The following is a 24,950-nucleotide window of genomic DNA, read 5'->3' on the forward strand; positions in this document are numbered from 1 at the left end:
CCAATTAACAAAAGAGAAACCCGTTTCACAAGTTGCGATTTTAACGATTTTGGTCATATAATTCGATAGTATCGCCGTCGAGCTAAGATTATCGAAAGATTAGCTAAGCGGATCGTTTTTATTCTTGGTTTTTAAGTAGTAAAGTGACTTAAATTCACTCATTTATTGGACTATTGAACTTCATCGTTACAATGCAGGACTTTTTGTCGTCGGTTAATTAATGCAACTTGCAATGTGAAACAAGCTTGGCATAGTATCCGCGTTTTAGCTGAGAAAAGGGGATATTTATTTATTTAAGTTCTAGTCTATTTAGTAAAAAAGTCGACCAAGAGTTACTCTTCATATACGTAAATTCAATTCCTTAATAACTTTTTATTTCTTAGTCAAATATATGATATTGCGCTTTGAAACTTCATATTCAATTTCATAGAGTTAGAAAAATCGGAAATAATCATTATAAGATTCAAATGACGATTTATTGCAAGGAATAGTCCTTTTTTTCTACATGTTAAACACCTGCGGCTAAATATAATGTATTACATAATGTCATTTTTGAATATTCATTTATGAGCAATGATACAAAAAAAAATCTGTATGTCAAATCAATCTCCAACGTAGTTAATTAAATAATATATTATAAGCAAGAGGTACAGGCAAAACGCATTTAGAATACTAATTGAATTCATTTTGTCTATAGAGATTTGTAAAATGTGATGTAAACTACAGTCAAAATGAGCCAAGAGAGTAGGAAAATAATATCTGTTTTGGTAGTTTTGCAGTATTTTACCACTTCTGTTCTGACATATCACATTAAAAATCAGCCCATTGATGGAAGCGCAATTAGCGAACCAACTGAAAGTGAGTATTATATATGTTATAGAAATAATAAGTTCGATTTAAGTCCCTCCTTTAAGGGTTTAGAGATATTTTTTTTCTTTTAATGGTTTAGTAATAATAAGAATCATTTACCTTTATATTTTAGGAAAAAATAGAACTATTTTTCTAATTGATGTTACTGTCAAAGTAACATTTATAACGAGTGTCAGGTTTTTATTAGATATTTTCATTCTTTTTTTATAATATCACTATATCAAAATTATAGACCGTTTTTATATAATTTCAATTGAGTGCGGGAAACAAATATAAAATTATAATTTACGCTCAAATAACATTTCATTTGATCGACGTTTAGGATTGGTTGCTTGACTGTTGGTATTTAACGCCATTTTAAGCACATTTGGGTATGTCATCATGGCAAAAAAAAAAACGAAAAAAGATCAAAAGATAAGTAAATCAGCAAAACCTAACACCGATTTTCCAATTGAAACCAAACTTATCATTCAGCATTTTAGGACGGGGTTTTCAGTCAAGGTATTTCTTATGACTGACTAAGTTCCGTGGTTGTCGTTGTTTCATGTCACTCTGTTATATTTGTTTTTCGTAAATTGATTTGTTATAAACTAGGCCGTTAGTTTTCTCAATTGAATTGTTTCATATTTTTTATGGCGGAGTCTTTTAAGGCCATCTATACTGTATGGGTTTTCTCATTGCTGAAGGCTGTACGTACGATTGCCTATAATTGCTTACATTCACTTCATTTGAACTTTGGTTGATATTTGTGGTGATTTAACGGTCGTTCAAGATTACAGCAAGATTTTAATGATACTCTAGACATGATACAACCTAGACAACCTATTCATGAATCATGAAACGAAAAAAGCATTTGGATACTATCTATTTGATTTTTTGAAAGACACCGAGTGTTGTATGTTAAATGGTAGAGGTAACTTTATATATGTATCACCACACGAAAGGTCTGTAGTAGGCTCTATGCTAGTACCTTAAGACGCGCTTTTCAAAGTGTCAAGTTTTGAAGTAAAACTTGTATCTGATGTAGTGATTATTTACAATATTCAGTTATCGCCAAACGCCCGACTTCGAGATCACTTAATTTTTACATGTGGTTTACATTTTTCGGAATATGCGGAATTCAATCAACCGAATTTTTATATGATTTCGGGAAATATAAGTAAGCGCAAATATAATATATCAACGACTCCACGTACTGTATTCAATAGTGCTAGATGTGTACAATCACTTCATAGTATCATTGACTCGATGCAACACAGGAATAATAATAAAAAGATAGAATTAACACAATATATAAACGACTGGTACAAACGTTACACGATGAAATGGACTAAGATTTGGAATACAAAGATTTCAATGAAAATACAAAAAAAAGGGAAACTCAACATCGGAAACCTGTATTGGAATAACGATTGACAGCAAATATTGTTAGAAACAAATAAAACCGAAAAAGATTTTTGTAATTTCAAAAGTGATAGAAGATTAGGAAACATTTGCTAAAACAATTATAAAATAATTGTTTGAGACAAGAGGAACGATAATACTCGGCGGAACGACTGAACAGAATGTAAAAAATGAATACATCAAACAAACAAAAATTCTGGTGGGAACTTAATAATCTTGCACTTGGAAAGGAACAGCTAAAATTGATTGCGTTGTTTTGGACGGTGGTGGTTACTCTAATGATTGAAATATAATCCTTGAAAGATGGAAAAAAGATTTTTCTGTAAATAACCAGCTTATAACATACTTCGGTTGAATTATATATTCATGATTCTAATACAAATACGTAAACATAAATAAATGAAAAAAAAAATTCTGAATGAAAAATAAATTCCCTGTATACTTCAAGTTATTTTTTGTTTTCTTTTTACATTTATCATAATAACATATACTAAAGAGGATATACGCATTACACAAATTATCTAGAAAAGACATAAAAGAATTAAAGGGTACCGAGTTTGTATTTTTTAAATAACACGGGCCTACATGCTTGTTTTACTTATGGCTAACCGTTTGAGGAAATCATAAACATTACTCTTTATTGATTAAATGTATTCGTGCTTATTCAAATGACCTATTCTTAATTAATACTCGAATTATGTTGTTTTATAAGTTCAGTTATCAATAATAAGCCTAACTATACAACTAAGAGAACTCCATGTATCGGCTCATATCCCCTGTTAGACATTTTATATATTTTGATTGATTGATTGATAAGTGGTTGCTTAAATTCCAGTGACAAATAATTCGTGCATATTCAAACGAGAAAAAATTACCAATACATACAATAATAGGTCCTATATTAGAGGCCGTCCTGGGTGAAGGTCTGGGAAATGTTGACTGCCACTGAAAAAATGAGGGTATAATAGTCTATTGGATAGGAACAGAAATTTGCCTTGCAACAGACCAACTATAGAAACCCTCAAAGGGGTTTTGCAAGGGTTATTCACGTGCAAATAGCATGGAACTATCTCTACACGAGGCATCAGATTTAGCGTCCCGATTCTGACCGGACGTGGTTGTGTACTTGTAAATACCATACAGCCAAATTCACGTCCAACTTTAGCAAGTCAGGAATATGACAGTTGTTTTCCATTCGTTTAATGTGTTTGAGCTTTTGATTTTGCCATTTGATTAGGGACTTTCCGTTTTGAATTTTCCTCGAAGTTCGGTATTTTTGTTATTTTACTTTTTACTGCCGTTTGGAAAAAGACCGATGGTGATTATATTTCTATTCCCCAGTTACCATGGTAATCCTTGTGGGCTGTTATATTTTGAACCTGATCAATTATATCCCATAACTTTTTTTCTACATTCTTATATGTATGATAATTAGTTCTGGCTAATGTGTTGACATATATATCCAAATAATATCTCGACAAAGAGACAATCCCATTGCATACAATTTATTATCATGCTATCTCATATTAATATTTAAGAGGCCCAATGTGACGACATAGCCATAATTGGTGCAGGAATTGCCGGTACGTATGCAGCATGGAGATTAAGACAACAAAATAAACAAATATCTATCTACGAATTCTCAAACCGAGTTGGAGGAAGAATGTATACAGTACAGTTCCCAAATGCTCCGGATATAAATGTGGAGTTGGGTGCTATGAGGTATTACCGTAGATGTAAGTCTATGTCATGTGATATGTGGACAATTATTTGTAAAATTTACAGAATAAAGTTATAAAAATTCAAGTAATAATGGTGATGTCCCAATGTTTTTTTTATACAATCACCCTCTTCAGATAGCAATATTTTAATATTCAGAAATAAATGTGAACATGTATATGATGATCGTTTATTTTGTCATCTATCTTTATAAACCTTAGGCCACTGGTGCATTAGGTCTTTAATCATGCAGTGAATACAAAAAAAAAGATTCTGAAAAATTTCATTTTCACCAGTATGTATAATTATTTCATATTTTTCTTCACCTTATTCATCCCTCAGCTTGGAAAATATGTTCAGAATATGCTGTATTTTTTTGTCCGATCACAGCTTTCAAATAAATTGACAAAAGTAGGGTACACGAAAGAGCAACCTAGTTCCTGGAAAGTAAATACTACCGTGTAAACTTCAGTCACTATTCGTTTCATTTTTTTAAATATTATTTTTTTATATTTTTCTCTGTCTATAAGTCATTTCTTTTTCAGCCCATGCTTTACTGCATAACACCATACAACAGTTAGGGCTTCGAATCAAAAGATTTGATTTAGGATCTGGACCATCACCTGACACTACTTTCAATGTACGAGGAGTCCACTTGCGTTATGACGAATTAGGTGGTAATAAAACACCCTACAGACTTCTACCGAATGAGAGAAAACCCGTTGATCAACTATTATGGTATATAAATAGAACAAAAAAGAAAAACAGTATATACTGTAATCCTGTTTAATTCATATATAAAAAATTTTAAAATGCGAGTATAAATTATTGCGATTATAACCCTGTCGCATTTTTCGCAATAATAAAAACATCGCAATAATTTCTAAATTTACAGTATATAGATCGATGCAATGACAGAAACTCGCTTCTCATCCGGTATTTTCTGTTGTATCATTTTAAAAAGCGGAACATTTGTTTTTATTGTCAATTCTACCTGTCACGTTAAACAATTGCACGTACTAAAACAGTAAGTTAACCATAAAGATATAGTAACTTTGGGTACAAACGAAAACAAAATTTCAAATTATAATCTTATAAATTTTACTTAGAGTAAAAGATAAACACTTTTCATTCAAATAAGGTTTGGCAACATTATTATATAGATAAAGATGAATATGTAAATAGCTCGTTTGCAGCGTTCTCTGAAACAGTATTTATTCATTTTAATGTGCTTACGTCAATTTAAATTGTTCCGTTAAGTGAACACACTTAGCTGGGTATGCTCCAACGTTGGAGATATTTACATTAAGCGGAAACAGAAGAAGGGTTCCCATTGTGAAAAATTCCGATAATCTAACATGTGAAATATCGCGTTTATTTTCACTCTCTAAATTATCCCCGCCTTTTACCGGGCGTTCACTTGAGAATGCCCTCTGAAGGTATTGGCTTTGACACTTTGACACTTGATACTTTAACATAATTAATTTATTGTGTTACATATAACAATGGATCATAGTTCACATGGTCCAGGTGCATTAAACATAACTTCAGGCTTCCCGATAATTTTAAAAGGTGCATCAATCTTCTCGAAGTGACGATCTGCCATTTTGACAACTGTGTGTAATACAAATATATATTCATACGCCAAACAAGTACAGTGAAATCGACAAAATACAAAGTTAATCTAATTAACGCCAATTACACAGAAATTGGTTTTAATAGTCTGTTCGTATATACTAAAATGTATAAGTAATCGTCATATTTAAATATCAAGAATAAGACCATAAGTGACCGAACTCCACATTTGTATAATAAATGCGTTGTTCGGTCACACGCAGTGTTATTTTGAATATTCAAATACGGCGATAGATTATAGTATAATTGATGTAAACAATATCAATGATCAAGTTAAAGAAAATCAGTAGGTTAGGATAGAAAAAGGCAATTATGACTTGAGAAAAGTTAGAGTTAGTTATAAAGACAAGAGTAAAGATGTGAGAACATCACTTTGGTGGAAATCCAATGGACACGATCTGAGTAGAAATCCTGAAAAAAGGTTTAATAGAGATATTCCTGGGGGTTGTTTCGATACAACTCCAAGGAGAAAATTTAGGAGATTAAAAGGTCTAAGAGAACACTCGGGGAAAAGATCTAAACGAAAATCTAGTGATTAGTTCACAAAAAAGGAAAAAAATAAGATTGTCGAAAAACTTTAAATTAAGAAAAGCAGCGCTGTTTTTGATTTATTTATCAACATTTTAATATCCTATCAACAATAATTGAGTACATGGCATGCGACTTATATTTTTCTTAATTCACAAGAGTATGGAGAAAGGAAGATACACGCTACCAAAGGGACATTCAGAAACATTAGTTCAAGAAGAACTGATAATAACACTAAAAACGACCAAAAGACAAACAACAGTATACAAAAACACAACATGGATAACCAAAGACTGAACAACCCCCCACCCCCTCTTTCCAGAAAAAAAAGACCGGGTGATCTCAGTTGCTCCGGAAGGGTAGGCAAATCATGCTCCACATATAGCATTTGTTGTGTTGCTCATGTAAGTACAAACCCGGGAGGTACGTACAATTACTTGCATTTAAATACAATCTGATGTCTCATTTACAATTAATTTACAACATTTGAATAAGTATAACAGTAATGTTTGTGTTCTACATTTTATCGTTCTTTTAAGGGAGGTAACTAGGAATAACACCGATGTGCTAACAACAAATGTTCCAGACGATGATAAAATGTTTTACGTGAAAGATAGAAGTGGAGTATCAATGTATGAACAAAGGTATGTTAAAATATAGATTAAATACCGTTTTTTGATATTGATTTTAAAACAAGCAAGTGACAAATCTTTGAAATAAAATATGTATCTTGTTTAGATTTTTAATCCGATATGATAACATTTACAGAATTCTGCAGACATGAAAACAGTATGATCAAACGTGAAATCATTTGTTCGCCATGTAGATGAAAATTACATAATACAGATGTTGATTTCAAGTACTTCTATAAAAACAAAACAAATTTACTGTTATTTGAAAACCTTATTTTGTTCATGAAAATTTCTATATGAATACAAGTCGGACAAACTGGAAAACTGACAGTCCTAGTCAATTAATATTGGAGTCGAACGCACTTGCCAAGTGCGGGACACGAACTCGCAACTTAAGTGCTTACAGACTAGTGATGCAGTAATAAGACTACTTAGACCACTCAGCCACTGAGGCCATGGTAATGATATGAGATCGGTATCGTGGACATGTTGGATCTATGATGGAATTTGAATCCACAATTGTGTAAAACATTTCCGGCCCATAACGACTAGTAGATTGTTACTTCCATTGACTACAAGATTAAGAATATGTTGGCACTTATGTACGGTAAATAGATCTAAAGAAACAAAAATTGAAATCTGTATATTGTAGTTGTACATATTTTCTATCATTTCGTAATTGGATAATCTGTATTCAGGGAATTTCAAACGAAACGGCATTTTTATATTAAAACATTAAGTCAAGCTTTAAATATTTAACATATTTTTCATTACTGAATTCGATGGCTCTTTGTGTTGTTATGCTATAACTGCAATATTTTATGACATAAATATTGGAACTAGTAGTAGACGTTTTTGTATGTCGTGTTTTAACTTGATTTTTTTTTCGATTGGTGTAAATTGATTTGATTTTAATTAAACAGTTCATTTTTTTCATGTTTATAAAAGTAGCCAGAATTTTTGCAGATGAGATCTTTGTTCAATGTTTTACAGAGTGGTGGTTCCTTTATCTTTCTGAAAATCCCTTCACTGATCCGTCTTATTTTTAAGTACTGTCTTACAAAACCGAAATCCATATTCTATTAATGTACAGTGGATAATTGATAATTTTTAAGCACATATAGACTACCTTTCATTCATTGCTGCTTTTGCGCTTCGAACGCACGAGATGTATTACGTGTTATTGTGTTATTCGCATTTATTAAAACTTGGTCAATACCGCTGGTGATGGATAATAAGTCTCCGAGGGTATCATCAGCTTAGGAGTTAATGCTTCCTTGCTGACATAATTTTTAAAATACTTTTTCTAAAATTCCTCCTTTATGAATTAGGAAATGTTAAGGGAAACTGAGGCCTCCATCATGCAAGGTTGATCTTTATTAATTTATAAAGTTAAACCAATAAAAAAAAATGGTTTAGACACATTTCATTTATAAAGTGTAATTCTCAATTGCAGTTAATAATATTTTAATAATATTTTAATGGTTTTTTTTTTGGCTGTCTGCACTAGTACTATTGTATACAATGAAAGATAATGTTCAGAAAAAAATAATAAGATTTTGTATGATTACCATTAGACAACTCTTCTCTCAAGATCAACAATGACTATAATCCATACCGCATAGCAAGCTATAGAGGTATACCTATTATGGTTAAAATGTTTTGAACGTTTGGGTAAGCGAACATGTTAAATCCAAGCCAAAACTATATGTCTGTTATGTCTACTCCAAATACTGTATTCGATCTGAACTTAGGTCTTAATTTTTTTCAGTGTTCAGTCTTATTATCATAAATATCTAAGCGCTGAGGCACAGCATTACATCAGAGAAACTGATGGCTTTGATTCAATACACAGGGAAGCCGTTGCATCATTTGCTGTTCGAACCTCTCCGCCATCTAATTCAAGTAATGACGTTTTAACTGTGGCGACAGGATTTTCCTCAATACCTAATAAATTACTTCAGCAATTTCTACGTGCTAGTATAAGGTGAGTTTGAGTAGATTCACATTTGTTTTTGTGTACAAAGCCGTTTATGATTATAGGTGCATCTACTACGTAGATAGATTCATTAAGATAAAGAATTTTGTATTGATCATGTTGCCAACATACGATAAAATATATTTGTTTCAAGTGAAAACAGATATAATACGCCGCTTGTAACAACACAAATGAAGATTAGTTATCAAACTTAAGATTGACGTAGCTAGCTTTAACATTTTGTTTTATCAATTCTTATGGTAGAATGAACGAGTTCTTTTGGTACATACTGTGGATTCATTTATTTTCGTGGGTATCAATTTTCGTGGATTGAGGAAAACTTGCATTTTCGTGGATATTTGATTTCGTGGTTTTGCCAATCTCTGCATACAAAGCCTATAGAAAATTTGTAATTCGTTGAACATTTGAATTCGTGGTTCACTTGTACCCACGAAACCCACGAAAATTGGTATCCAACGAATAATAATGAATCCACAGTAATTTATTCGTCGTTTCAAAAATTATTTGTTGCATGCTGTATAATATTCACAATAACGTTGCGAATCGTTAACCAATGAAAGTATGTTATTCTAATTTTGCGGACCGGACAATCAATTTTCAAATCTTTAGATTTAACAAAAATGGACTATGTATATACCACGCGGACTTTCAAAATCATTTGTAGAGGAGGAACTGAAAACGCCAAAGGAATAAAAGAAAGACGTCGAAAAGACAAACAATTCCGCGAAACACTTACAAAGAAAACTAGACTAAGACACACTAATCCTACCAAAGCTGGGATTGACTTCAGGTACTCCTGGTACTCGTGTAAGCAAATCCTGCCCAACTGATGACACCCGTCATGTTGCTCATTGTAAATAAAATTTTTATTAATAAACTAAAGTTCATCAGTATCGAAATAGTATGAGGCACACCAGAAAAAAAAAACAAAAATACCGAACTCCAAGGAAATTCAAAACGAAAAGGTTCCTAATCAAATGGCAAAATCAGAACACATCAAACAAATAGAAAATATCTGTCATAGACTGTCAAGGCGACGCTCGTGCTCTATGACAAAAAATGTTCCTAAAATAAATCTACCATTGTTTTTTAAACCTGACAAATCTCACTTATGACGTTGTGTCATTAAGGCTAGGTGGATATTAATTGTGAAAAAATGGTGAATGGTAAATCTACACATTCAAATTGTGTTGCTGTCTTGTTGAGGCATATTTTATATTTCCTCTAAATTACACCCTTGGCTGAAAGGAATTGAAGAACTGTAAGTGGTAATTATAAACAAAATGAGTTTTTAAAGATAGTCGCTGATTTGGTTTTTTACTTTTAGTCAGATATTCGGAACCCACTGGTTTTATAAATGAAATACCAGTAACAGGTTTGCACGTTAGCCCCACTGTTCTTTTCATTATTTTTTAACATATAATTAAAAAAAGCAATTTTTTTAAATTTTATAAAATTATTGTTATTTGTTTTTAATGTTTGATAGAAAAAGGTCTGGTGTTAAATGTATGCAAATCTAGGGAAATCATTTCCCTCAAAATTTTCAATTGTTAATATATCCAAAAACAAGGACACGGACCTTTCATTTTTTCAGTTCCGTTATTTATATACTGCCAATTGATAACAGGTTTTTAATAGCTTATTATTTTCAAATAGAGCAGAGAATATCATTAAGTTACAGTATTTCTTTTGTAAATTATAATTCATTTGTGATGAAATTTTAACGACCCTTGTCTAGCATCACGAAGCTAACATACTGTGTGTGAATATTTGATTGTATTAACACGAGGTATAGGATCAACCTTGGTAGCAGGCCTATTAATAACTCTCACTGGTAATTGTGAAACAGTAATAGTAACTTGCAAATAGCTTTGTAGCTAAAATGAGTCTAGACAATGGTTTATATAGTGAACAAAAAGGTAAAACAATGAACACACAGGACCAAGTGATCAGTATGCTGGAGTTTCTTATTGACAACATATTTGTTGAATTTGGAGGTAGACTTTTTCAACAAATTGTCCGCATTCCTATCAGAACGAACTATGCGCCTCTCCTTACGGACCTCTTTTTATTTTCATAAAGTCGGAGTTCCTTCAGAAACTTGTCAAAAACAAAAAGATCAAAGATGCCAGATCATTTAATTTTACATTCAGATATATTGATGATGTTCTTTCCATTAGCAATCCAAATTGTCTGATTTGGTTCCATTAATATATCCATCAGAACTAAAAATTAAAGAAACAACAGACACGGCTTCCTCCACTTCATTTATAGGCTTATACCTCGAATTTGACATAAGCGGTCATCTCAGTACCAGAATCTATGACAAACGAGACGATTTTAATTTTGAAATGATTAATTTCTCCACCTTAGTAGCAATATACCAACTTCACCTGCATATGGGATATACGTTTCTCAACTCATTCGGTATTCCAGTGCTTGCAGCTGCTACTCAGACGTTATAAAACGTCACCAGTGTCTGATCAGAAGGTTGATAAACCAGGGTTATGTCAAAGCACGTTTCGTCCTTTTTCTAAAAAATTTCATCGGAAGATACCAAGACCTTATTGATAAATATTCCGTATCAACTTCACAAATAATACATGATGGTCTTCAAGTATAGATACTAGGTACTGACGTTGTTTATCATCTACTTTACGTGTTATAGTTTTCTTTTATTTGTCGTTGTAAATTATTAATCTTTAGTGTTTAGTACAGTTCTACCTATTATGTATTTTTGTTTTGTTTACACATTGTTGTCAATATAATGGAATAGTATGCGACTATCGTACAAGTGAGAGGTTTATCTAGCTATAAAACCATGTTTAATCCACCATTTTCTAGATAAGGAAATGCCTGTATAAAGTCAGGAATATGACAGTTGTTTTCCATTCGTTTGATGTGTTTGTGCTTTTGATTTTGTCATTTGATAAGGGACTTTCGGATTTGGATTTTCCTTGGAATTCGGTATTTTTGTTATTTTTACTTTTTTACCTCGACAGTTATACATTTCTACTTGTATTTGCACCATTTTTAATGTTATTAATAAAGGCAACAGTATTTTACTGCTGTTCCATAGTGATAAATCGATTTAACGGAAACAAATCCTGGTCACAAACCAAACACGAGGGAAACACATAAACTATAAGATGAAAACAACGGAACAACAGAAACACTGTACTGCTACAAACACAAACGCCAACATACATAGAAACGGACTATTTGATAACAATTGCCATATTCCTGACTTGGTACAAGACATTTTAAGAACATATGGTGGGTTTAACCTGGTTTTATGGCTAGCCTTACTTCCCGCTTATGTGGCAATGTTAAAAATACCGCTAAAATGACAACATTACGTGACAGGAATACAGTACAAATAAGCGCAAGAACACTCAGGACAGAGAAATATATAAATAAATAATATAATAGTACATTACAACATATAAACCACAGAATAAGAACCGACACCTCACATGTACACCACAATATAATTATGAACTGTGCGTCACGCGAATGTATCAACGCCACAAAAAGTGACGTCACGTTTCTTATGTAGAAAATGTTGGATTAAACCTGGTTTTATAGCTAGCTAAACCTCTCACTTGTATGACAGTCGCATCAAATTTCATTATATTGACAACGATGCGTGAACAAAACATAAACCTACCAGACTTAACTGCTACCCTTAGGCATAACAATATCAATCATTTGTATTTACTTTTACTTCTACTTTACACTGTATGTATTCTTTGTACCGCCTACCGGATTGAGTGACAGTTTAACTGATTAAATACATTATTGTATCTTGAGGATTTCTAACAGTTGTTATAATTATGTTTTAGAGTAATATTAAAATATAAGAATTTACATGGATTTAGATATCAGTCAAATTGATGAATATAACATCTTTAACTTATTTTTCTAGATACAGTTGTACTAATACACAAATTAACTATTTATCATTGAAGGCATTCTATCAAGCTGAATCACGACCTTAAAGGGATCAGAAAAAGAGGAGACGGTTATTATAACCTATTTTTTAAACCTACAATCACTAGAAGCAGTACCACGTGGACTCCAAGGGTAATTTATATAATAATTTAATACACTTATATGTGTCATTACCTATCAATTGGTATAATTTTATATATTGAAGTGTATAATTGTTACCTCGATTCAATATATGAATTTTGAAATAGACCTTGTAATAACGTACCCATAAAACAAAGGCGAAAGATACTAAAGGGATATTTAAACTAATAAATCGAAATAAACTGACATTACCATAGCAGAAAAAGAAAAACGACGAACAGACAAACAACAGCATACAAAACACAACACAGAAAACCAAGGACTGAGTAACATGAACCTCACTCAAAACTATGGGTGATCTCAGGTGCTCCGGAAGGTTAACTGGTCTTCTAACATCCGGCATTAAAACCATTGGTAAATTGGAGATCCTTAGGTTGTGCAGGATGCATTAAAACGCATCAACCTCCAGTATATCCAGAAAACGCTTCGGATGCATGGAATTATTAAACGTGTTGTTTTCATTTTTTTACGTGAAATCCGCACAGAAGGTACGTTACACTAAATGTGAATGCATTTGTTATGAATTTTCTGCAATCGTTTAGCTATTTCATTTCGTTTTATGTATACATTGTATTCAATGTGCATATTCTAAATCACATGTTATATATAAATGCAGTTAAGCCCTTGCTTTGTTGACTCATTTTCAAATTGCAGTTTTCTGGTATTTAGTTTACCTTTCTGCTATCAACTAAATGTAAAACTTTTAAGAACCACCGCTTCAATATTCTGGCGGTAGCGTTCTCGTTTCGTTGCGAGTAGTTTTAAATATGGTAATCGTTACAGGAGTAATACCAACATTTTTTTCCCCTATTAGGCGAGTAAAATTTAAAAAAAAAAAACGCTTCGTTAACGACTTTAATGGACGCACCTAACATACGGCTATATTATATATCATTCGAAAGTTAATTATCTGTACTTTCTGTTTTGCTTGTCGCCAATAATTCGTACGTCGCAATTTTCGTTAAATCAAGGTAAAAGGTGAAGAATGGACATTCCCAAATTTCACAAAAATTAAACAAAATGCCCCATGCATGTTCTTGTATGATAATTTTTTTTCTAAAACTCACATGCACATACTAGAACAGAATACTTTAATTCAAAATCAAATGCAAAAGGTCAGAATGCGAATATATATGTTCAAACTCTTTAAGGTCATTTTTTAGTAACAACAAACAAAAGAACTATGTCAATTGGACCTGCTTTGATACTATAACTGCCCTTGAATTTTTACTAGATAATATTTTTGTTCGCTATGGAGATTCTGTATATCGTCAAGTTATCGGAATTCCAATGGGGACTAACTGTGCACCACTTATTGCGGACCAGTTTCTGTATTGTTATGAGTTACAATTTATGACTTAAATTTGCAAAGACCCATCGAAACAACATCTGATACAAAAATTTAATAACACTTTTAGATATTTGTATGATATATTGGCTCTCAATAATGACGACTTCAGTATGTAAATTAAAGAGATATATCCTGCTGAACTTACTATAAATAAAGCTAATACTAACAATGAACACTGCCCTTTCCTGGATCTTGATATCTTTATATTTAACGGGAAGCTTAATACCAAAATTTATGATAAAAGAGATGATTTTTCATTTCCTATTGTTAATTACCCATTTCTAGATGGTGATGTACCCTTGTCACCATCTTATGGTGTTTATATATCTCAACTTGTTCGATTTGCACGTGTATGTAACAACGTATTTGATTTTAACGAAAGAAATCTCTGTATTACTGAAAAATTATTACACCAGGGTTTTCAATATCACAAACGAGTCAAAACATTTACTAAATTTTATCATCAGTACAAGGACATCATTCGTAAATATAAATCAACATGCAGACACCTTATACGTTCCGGTATTTCACACTCCATTTTTTATGGTAATATTCTATACAAAGCACAAAAATGTCGACATTCACCTCAAAAGCTAGCCAAACCTTTAAACAGACTTATTCAGAAGGGATATTGTTATGATACTGATGTCAGTTCATTAAAGATGGCATATTTTGGTATTAATATTGATTCACTCATAGGGTCTTTGCATCGGAAATAAACACATTTATTCTAAAACAAGTTGTTGGCATGATACGAGTTATGTTCTTCTCGTATATTTTATGATGGAATGATTCTAAACCCCTAACGGGAGGGATTGTTCTTGATTTTCATACGATGAAGACATAATCTTTCAATCAGTTTAATCGAGGTCTGGAGCTGGCATGTCAGTAACTGCTAGTAGTCCCTTGTTCATTTATGTATCATTGTCATTTTGCTTAGTTTCTTATGTTACCTTTTTCTGACATCGGACTCGGACTTCTTCTAAACTGAGTTTTACTGTGCGTATTACTGTGTGTTTGTTTATTCTACATTGGCTAGAGGTATAGGGGGAGGGTTGAGATCTCACAAAACATGTTTAATCCCGTCGCATTTTTGCGTTAGACCCAAGTCAGGAGCCTCTGGCCTTTGTTAGTCTTGTATGTTTTTTAATTTTAGTTCATTTATATGTTTTGGGATTTAGTGTGACGACCATTTTCATTTAACTAGTACATATTTTGTTCAGGGGCCAGCTGAAGCCCGCCTCCGGGGGCGGCATTTTCTCGCTGTGTTGAAGACCCATATGTGGCCGTCGGCTGTTTTCTGCTGTTTGGTCGGGTTGTTGTCTCTTTGACACATTCCCCATTTCCATTCTCAATTTTATATTAAAATATTACTTGCGCAACACTTGCAGAAAAATGCAATTCTTATAAAATACTTCAAAAATGAAAAAAAAAATCGCTAAAATCAAAATATTTCTTTAGAAATCAATATTTGTATGCCAAAGATAAAATAAATTTATCGTTTATAGGTGAAAGGATTTTTTCGTCATTTTAAACTGCAATCAATATCTTATTGGTCAGGAAGCTTTTGCAGTTGCCCTATATACCACCATCTGCAAATATGAATCATTTTGATTTCCATTGTTTAGATAACACATCGATTGTTGTCAATATCAGGAGAAATAATTTTCCATTTAAAAAAAATGGTGATTAAAAGTTTTTAATGGAATATACAATGTGTATACAGTAAAAATATGTTTTTTCAATGTCCAAAGTGGAAAACATATTACGAAGTTTATTCTTTTTGAATATTCGAATGACTGCTGTTTGCAACGCGCATTACTATCACAAATCCGGTATTTTTTTTTCTTTTTGTTATCTCATTATAACATACTATATTAGTTGTTTTATCAAAAATGACAAAAAATATTGCAGTTATGATATCTTCGCACCATTAGAAAATTGAACGAACAGATTATAGCCTGCAAAGCATTGGAATGTAAAAAATAGAAAAGATTTTACTTAATTATATTATTGTTTAGATAAAGTTTTAGGGGTTTTCTTTATAATGTAGTTTTGAAAAAGACAATACTGCAAACAAATTAATTTTGGCAACCAATTTATTCACTCAACTGTTGTGATTAGAAAAATAACGCCAATAGAATTGACCTCGTTCTTCTCTAGTATGAAATTAAAGTGTGAAAATCGCCAAACAATCGCTGCCAGGTCAATAACAGAGGGCTTAACGCAGCAATATGAAAAGTGCTATGTTTTGTTAGAGGTTGCCTACTTTTACAAAACGTTCTTGATGATGATTAGTTAAATTATTGGTGTGACATCTACACAGTAATTTGTTTCGTTATAGCTTTTTATTCTACCTGTAAATATTTATATCTAGAAAGTCTGATTATAACTATAATTGTTGTGAATTGCTAGAATGTTCAAATAAAAAGATATAGACTGAAAGATATAGGCTTAAAATGTTTTACGCCAGACGCGCGTTTCGTCTACAAAAGACTCACTAGTGACGCTCGAATCAAAAACTGTAAAAAGGTCAAATAAAGCACGAAGTTGAAGAGCATTGACGGCCCCAAATTCCGAGAGGTTTTTCCAAATACAGCTGATTATCTATTCCAGCAGTAACATTGACCAACTGGTTGTAAAACAACTCATCATAAATACCAGAAATTGTGTACGCAAGACGCGCGTTATGTCAAAAAAGGCTCATCAGTAATGCTCATCAGTAACGCTCGAATAAAAAAAGTTGAAAAGGCCAAATAAAGTACGAAGTTGAAGAGTATTGAGGACCCAAAATTCCGAAAGGTTTTGCCAAATACAACATGCAACTGCATGTAACTGCAACATTTCAATTTTTTATAAAAAAAAATTACGTATTTAAATAAGGTTCCCTACTTTGGACTGGCACAAAGAACATTTTCAGTGTCTAGAATATAATAGTTTTCACTTCTTTCGGCAATGTTCGATGCTGTGTAAGCAAACAAGAAAAACAAATTCTAATTTTATAAGAAACATATTTGAAATTCAACTTTTCATTAATCAACTAACTTACTATGTCATTATCTATTTATGTATTTATTTTTTTCGGGGCGAGCTAAATATTTATATATATAATACTTTATTTCTTTTAATGATAATTACGAAATTACAAACAAAATAACTAAAAAAAACAAAAGAGATTTGAACAGGCTGGTAGTTAAACTATATATTGAAATATAAAAGTTTAGCTCCCTACATTTCCTTTAAAAGCATGAATCCTGCGTGTTATTTTCTGCAAACATTTGATTTTTTTTCTAAACGTGTTTCTTTAACCTAATGTTGACTACATACATTTTTTAACGTAGAACACTATGCAAGCTATCTGTTTGGAGATGGCGATAGTTTGGTTGTTATGATTGGCTGTGTAATAAGCAAGAAATGTGATTGCAGTAATTTGAAAGTTGAAATCATCCCTTCGTAAATTTTACGGACGCCATCACGAGTTGGTTGACCGTTATGGAATAACCGTTCCACAAATGATATCGGATATGTTCCTTATGTCGTAACTACAATACCCTTCCCTTTTCACGAATGTGACCTACCGATTTAGACTATTTACAGGTTTGTAATAACATAAGCAACACGACGGGTGCCACATGTGGAGCAGGATCTGCTTACCCTTCCGGAGCACCTGAGATCACCCCCAGTTTTTGGTGGGGCTCGTGTTGCTTAGTCTTTAGTTTTCTATGTTGTGTCATCTGTACTATTATTTGTCTGTTTGTCTTTTTATTTTTGGCCATGGGGTTGTCAGTTTGTTTTCGATCTATGAGTTTGACTGTCCCTCTGGTATCTTTCGTCCTTCTTTGATGATGTCAAAAAACGTCCTTAGCATTAAATGAAATATGTTATTTAATTTATGGTGATTAACAATTGATTCAGTGACAAATATTTTAGTTTTCACTCATTTTTATCATTTTCACTGAAATTTCTGGAAAAGCGCCATCTATTAAAAATACGTTATAAATATCTTATAATGGGTTTGGTATTGGACTTATAGTCTCTGTTCTAAAGGTTTTTCATATTTCCACACATAATTTGATTATTTAGAAAACATAATTTACAAAAAATCTGACGTTTTGTAAAATAAGAAATTGTCCGTCCTTGACATTTCATCGTGATTTAACAGAAATTTCACCGTACGAATATTTGACGACCGGGCAAAAAAGAACTCACAGATAATATGCTTTTTAATGGTATATGATTTAGCTGTGTATTATGTGGATGTATTAAATATGAAATTTTATGGTTAATGTCACTCGACTATTTTAGTCTTGTTAAATTGGCATTTTTCAAAACATTATCTTCGTTTCAAATAAAGAAATATTTGCATGAATAAAGTTTTATCCTCTCCAGTACTACAGTTAACATTTCACATTACATTTCATGAGAAAATTACCATCACCAGAAGGAAACCAATCAAATTTTCACCCCTTTCTTTCCTGTTCGCAAGCTTTAGTAACCATGTCACCTTAAGTTTCTTAAATATTTTATAGAAACACCAAATTTAAAAAGTATGGTGCTTTGAAACACCCAAGATATATGTTTCTTACTAAGGAGTTTTTTCTGCAATGAAATGCAGGGTTATTTTCCTACAATTGCAAAATTTAAGGGAATACTTTTTTTTCTACCCTTTTTCGTAGGAAACCTGATGTGACGTACTATGATTTGATGGTATTACACCTAAAGAAGATATTTTTATTGAATAAAAACATAGCTACGTCCGGTGGGAATGGGGTCGTGAAATCCTTAGCCTCGTGAAAGGATAATGTTATGTTGTGTTTACGTGAAAGAACCCCGGAAACAACTTTTATAGGGTTCTGTATGTGGCCTGTTGCAAGATAAAATTTCTGTCCCAGTCCCATCATACCCTTTAGTTTGTAATTTTAATCTCATGTACTGATCGATTTTCGAAAATGGTTTCTTGCACTGAATATGCATGTAATATTAGCCTCGTGACATTAGTAAAAAAACAATCAATCAATCAATTAATCGTAAGGCGCCCTTCAGTCAATCAATTAATCATTGAAAAATATGATGAATCGGCTTCTATGGTATTGTTATGTAAAATTGAACACAAATGATGATATAACGTCTGTATATGAAAAAACCTACTTATTGTGTGCGGTGCGTTCGAAGGGCTTATTAACTTCATCAGGATAACATAAACCGAAACTTTTGGAAGCCAGAAATGTAAAAGTATGTAGAAACATTGGGAGCTATATCATTAAAAAGGACCGGAAAGAAATAGCCAAATTTATTATAGCTAAACTTTGCCCGAGAGAGTTCGAATCAAAGTTTCTTTATAATTTCTAAATTTATAAAGTGGGAATTTAAAAAAGATATTTTATAAATCAGTACGAAAGCAATGACTTCTTTGCTGGTGATAACCTCGAGAAACAACAATTCACTAGCAGCGAAATCAACCCAGTGCTTGCCAATAATTGAAAATAATTCTTTACAAATTTCTTAAAATTTTATTTGTGTCGTATCTTCTGCTTTGTTTTTTTTTTGTTGTTGTTGAAAGTAAAAAGTATGTTTATAATCATTTATAATAATATCAAAATGCAGTCAAGTCCATTATCTTATATACCGGCCCATTCCCACGTAGATCTTTATTAAATGAGAAATATCAGAAACAAAACAATACATATATATAATTTGAATAAATATATTGTTTGTATCTTGTGTGTTTGGGAGCAAAATTACTAAAAGGTATCAAAAGAACAGTCATATTTTACCAAACAACGGCTATAAAAGAAAGGCTATAATTCGTCAACTTATCATACATAGATATAGGAAGATGTGGTATGAGTGCCAATGAGACAACTCTCCATCCAAGTTACAATTTATAAAAGTAAACCATTATAGGTCAAGGTGTACGTTTAAAATGCTTAATTGAACAGCGGTATACTACAATTGCCTTTTTTTAATGAATGTCCATGCAAAAGTATATCCAGATTTTTTTTTGCAAAGTATTCCGCTCAAGCCGGTGCTAGGGACCATCTTAAACTTGCAGTGTGGTGAGACTTTTTTTTTTTTTTTGGCTCCGTGTTGAAAGCCTCACTGTGACTTTGAGATGAACAACAGCAATAAAAGCGCTGTTCCTTTGCTTATTGTGTGTTTGGTTTTTTGGTTTTTGTTGTTTTTTTTTTTTTTGCTGTACATGTACTGATTTTAAGTCATGGATAGATACCCCATATCTTTGTTTTTCTATTAAAATAGTAGTCTATGTTTCTATTTTTAGCCTGCAGCATTAAAGATGAAGTGCGCTAAACAAGTCATACTTGCAACCAATAGATTTTCACTTGAAAAATTGGACTGGCAGGGTCTTTACCAGCCTCGTATTAGAGAATATTTAACAAAATCAGTAAAAGATAAACCCGCAGCTAAGCTTTATTTCAGTTATGATTCTCCCTGGTGGAGGAGATCTCCGGTTTATTCTGACTATATAATATCAGACACTCCGTTAAGACAAACGTACGACTTTGGTACTTCCAAACTTAATCCACCCAAGTCTGTACTACAGGCTATGTATATGGATAGTGATGCACCTTATTGGGAAGAACTATTTGACAGAGGAAATGTAAATGAACCTAATGGTCACTTCGTCTTAATGGGAAAAGAATTTGTACAAGTTACACATAAATATTTGGCTGATATATATAAATTACCTGTTCGAAAAATACCACCACCAACAAAGGCAGCTGCCTATCTATGGAAAAATTATCCGTACGGTGGTGCATGGCAAATATGGATGCCGGGATATATATGGCCGGCGGTTGAAAGGGAAATGACAAAACCGTCAGTCAGCGATGAAGTCTATGTGGTTTCAAACGCTTTCAATGCGCGGTCTTTGTCAATTTGGTCAAACGCAGCGCTTCAATCAGTTGAACTTGCCATGCCATATTTTGGATTGAAACCAAGATAGAATAATAAAATTTTGAAGCAAAACATGCTTTTCCCTTTTTATATTGTTATTATTTCAACCCTAGATGGAGTTTACTTGTCATGCAATGAATAAACTTAACATGCATCAAAAAATAAAACTATAGCACAAATATTTATCTCTGCTGCCAGCCTTAATGTTTAAAATATCGTTTATATTAAATGAATTTAAACATGATAGAAAATTAACCAATTGACAGAAGATACAAAGGTTACAACTTAAAATCATAAGTCAAAGACAAAAGAAGGCAGATTAGGCAAAAAGTTAAGACGAAGACGAAAGACTGACAACAGTCTACAAACCAATAAACAAAAACTAACATGCGCTTCAGAAGGGTGACCAAATGGTGCTTTACTAATTACACCTGTCGTCTTGCTCAAGGAGAGTGTAAATAGGCAATTGGAACATACCGATGGTCATTTGTTACAGGGATACGTCATAAGTCGCAAGAGACAGCCAAACATTCTTAACCAACACATGAAGTACTAGTAAAATAACAAGAAGAGTAGTGTTTTTAAAACAATAAACCGTGATTTATCTGAAGTTTGCAAGAAGGGGAAGCAGTATCCTGTCCATGGAACGATGCAAATTAAGGCAATGCCAATACAGAGTCCAATGAAAACCGGACCGGAATCAGTATAATATCGTGCTCCTGATATGGGAATCCTCCATATCTCATGTAATTAAAATATTCATACAAAATACAAGTCTTACAATTTGGTACGCTGGACACCAATGGAAATTGATATCTGTGTTCAGTGGAATATTTAAGATGCACTTATATAGACTGTGTAATTGAAAATTTAGCTGTTCATAGTTTTATTTGGTGCTTACCTGGAGCATGCCCTGTACGGAATAAACAAAACTAATCATTCTAAAATTTAATGAAAGTTCAATTTTTACAACCTTGAGTCCTTTCAATCTAGCTGTTTAGTTCGTTCTAAGTCTAGATATATCCTACGTCTTAAAAATCGAGTTGTATTTTTCTTAATCAAACGGTGACGGAAAATATTTTTGGTATAATAACGATACATAATCGTCTGTATCAAATGTAGTTTTTAGATAAGCTTGTATTTTTTCATGTTTGCTTTGCGTTTTCATAATCCAGTACGTCTGCTCAGAACTTTAAAATATAAAACCCACATGAAAATTTATTTTGACAACAAAGCTGGTATGAGATGGCAGACTACAATACTATTTGAAACTGAGAATTATCGATGGAATGTCCTTTTAAGTAGTGATTCAAAAATTTAACACTTCAGAGACCAACTATTAGCATTGCAAAATTACAAATTTACCCGCCTAAGAACGACTGATGGTCCGAATCCACTTTTATTAAATCTTAAAGTCTTTGACTCTACTGTAACAATCATCCGATAAAAACAGTCACAGACACGGCGGAGTAGCAAATGATATTATGGCAAAGTGAAAACATTCACTGAAGAATAACTGAGAGGGTGGTACTGCAAGGTTATAATGCACGGGTGCTCATTCACCCAGATTTCTGTATCAGTCATGAGTGATTCTTCATAAGCATACTTATGATCAATACACAATTTCTGAAATGAAAACTTTCTGCGGTGCATGAGGCTCTAGCACAAATCTTTCATTAAAAGGTACAGATCCCCAAATTCCAACTAGAAGGAGGGTCTTGATGTCTAGTCTAGATTTAAGTATCAATGAAATATTTGCTAGCCTGGATGGGATACCGCAAAAGTGTTGTTGAGTTATTGGTCAATCCGTCGTTGCATAAACAAATACTGGATGATGGCAAGTCCAGAAACAAGTTATCTGAAAACTTCTTCGAATCAACTTGCTTACTTAAGAAATGAAGTGTAAATTGTGTTTTTTTTTATAACTTGGAACTATTGGTCTATTCTAATCATCATCAGATTTATAATTGACCACTGTTGTTCCATTGCTACTTGTCTCTAATCTCGTAGATTGAATAGGTAGTTTAGCGTTCATAAAAGAAACTAAGCTTTATCAGGCTTAGGTTTGAGCTCCTTTAAGTAATAAGTCTCGTTGTTTTAGGTCCAATTTGACTTCGACGGGTCCTTGGAATCCATCCAAAGAAGGGTCAATTTAGATTTTAAAATAATTGCTGCTTCTCATTTAAAAGCATGTGCAATTTCAGGGTAGGAACAAACACTACTCGACTCCAACCAATTTAAATATACATGTATAACATTCACATGTTCTCCAGCGGAATACCTCACATATCAGTCGAATATATTCCGAAAGCGTCAAACAGTCCTTGGTCAATCAGCCGTCCAGTTTGAACTTTTTTCATAATACGAAGTATCAATTTATCAAGAATCGTTGACCTGTTAGACTTAGTTAAAAAGAAAGCACACTAGATCAATTAATTTTGCGTTTAAATACAAAATGATAGTCCAAGTCAGATTTATATCCATGTAAACTCTCACAGTGTGCAGTCACTTGTGGGTTTTAAATAGACTTGTCTTAGATGCATGCTTTTATATTAGTTGTAAGTGGCTTTGAACTAGCTGTCAGTAACTGCGAGTACTATCAGATCTGTACTTACGTCCACATGTATTTGTAGTATTTGTATTTTTATCCATCTGATGAGTTAAGCCTCTTTCAACTGATTTGTATAGTTCGTTCTTATGTTGTACTGTTACACCGGTGTCCCGGGTTAGGGGGAGGGTTCGGATCCCGCTAACATGATTAACCCCGCCACATTCTGTATGTATGTGCCTGTCCCAAGTCAGGAGCCTGTAATTCAGTGGTTGTCGTTTGTTTATGTGTTACATATTTGTTTTTCGTTCATTTTTTGTACATAAATTAGGCCGTTAGTTTTCTCCTTTGAATTGTTTTACATTGTCATTTCGGGGCCTTTTATAGCTGACTGTGCGGTATGGGCTTTTCTCATTGTTGAAGGCCGTACTTTGACCTATAGTTGTTAATTTCTGTCATTTGGTCTCTTGTGGAGAGTTGTCTAATTGGCAAGCATACCACATCTTCTTTTTTATATTGTGGCTGGGAATACATGCATATGTCTATCCGAATGTGTGCTCTGACTTTTAAATCAATTAAGTATTTACCTTCCTGATATGACTTTATACAGAATATGTATGCCATTTCAATGTGTTAATCTGTGAACTTTAAAGTTTTTACTTTCTGGTTAAGTCGAGAAAACTCTTAAGTCATTTGCAACATGTGTGTGACATATGGCTATGATCTAAACAGGCATTTTAATGAAAGTTGAAAATAGAGGCGTAGGGAATAGTTCCCGTACACTTTTATAAATATGCAGATGTAAGTCGATATCAGAATTAAATAGAATTTTAAATTATCTTACCTTCTATAGATTTATGGGGATATGATTGGTTAATCGACTATACGTGGTGACCATATATATTTCATATAGGGTGTCCTAAAAAATACATGGTTAGTTACCATATGGGGTAAGTAAGGGGTTACTTCCCTTTTAAAACAAAAATGACATCTGAAAGGTTTAAACAGACGAAGAAACTGGTAATAAACGATTGAAATACATTAATAAAACAAATTTAAAGCTAACCCTAAAAAATACATGGTTAGTTACCATATACGGTTAGCAACCATATGGGGTTAGTAAGGGGTTACTTCCCTTTTAAAACAAAAATGACATCTGAAAGGTTTAAACAGACGAAGAAACTGGTAATAAACGATTGAAATACATTCATAAAAGAAATTTAAAGCTAACACATTGTTATTGTAGGCATTTGT

The 24,950-nt window shown here is 32.7% G+C and overlaps 1 protein-coding gene across 1 annotated transcript; it reads left to right on the forward strand.

Moving 5' to 3' along the window:
* The first annotated feature begins 653 nt into the window (after positions 1-653).
* Positions 654-21,236, forward strand: LOC127721865 (L-amino-acid oxidase-like). Its single transcript, XM_052228673.1, has 7 exons — positions 654-858; positions 3,813-4,010; positions 4,539-4,731; positions 6,696-6,800; positions 8,560-8,775; positions 12,759-12,873; positions 20,514-21,236. The coding sequence occupies exons 1-7, from the start codon at positions 732-734 to the stop codon at positions 21,195-21,197; spliced, it is 1,638 nt and encodes a 545-aa protein (XP_052084633.1). The 5' UTR covers positions 654-731; the 3' UTR covers positions 21,198-21,236.
* Positions 21,237-24,950: the final 3,714 nt, after the last annotated feature.

This window comes from Mytilus californianus, unplaced genomic scaffold (genome assembly GCF_021869535.1).
Source record: "Mytilus californianus isolate M0D057914Y unplaced genomic scaffold, xbMytCali1.0.p SCAF_12, whole genome shotgun sequence".
NCBI classification, from domain to species: domain Eukaryota; kingdom Metazoa; phylum Mollusca; class Bivalvia; order Mytilida; family Mytilidae; genus Mytilus; species Mytilus californianus.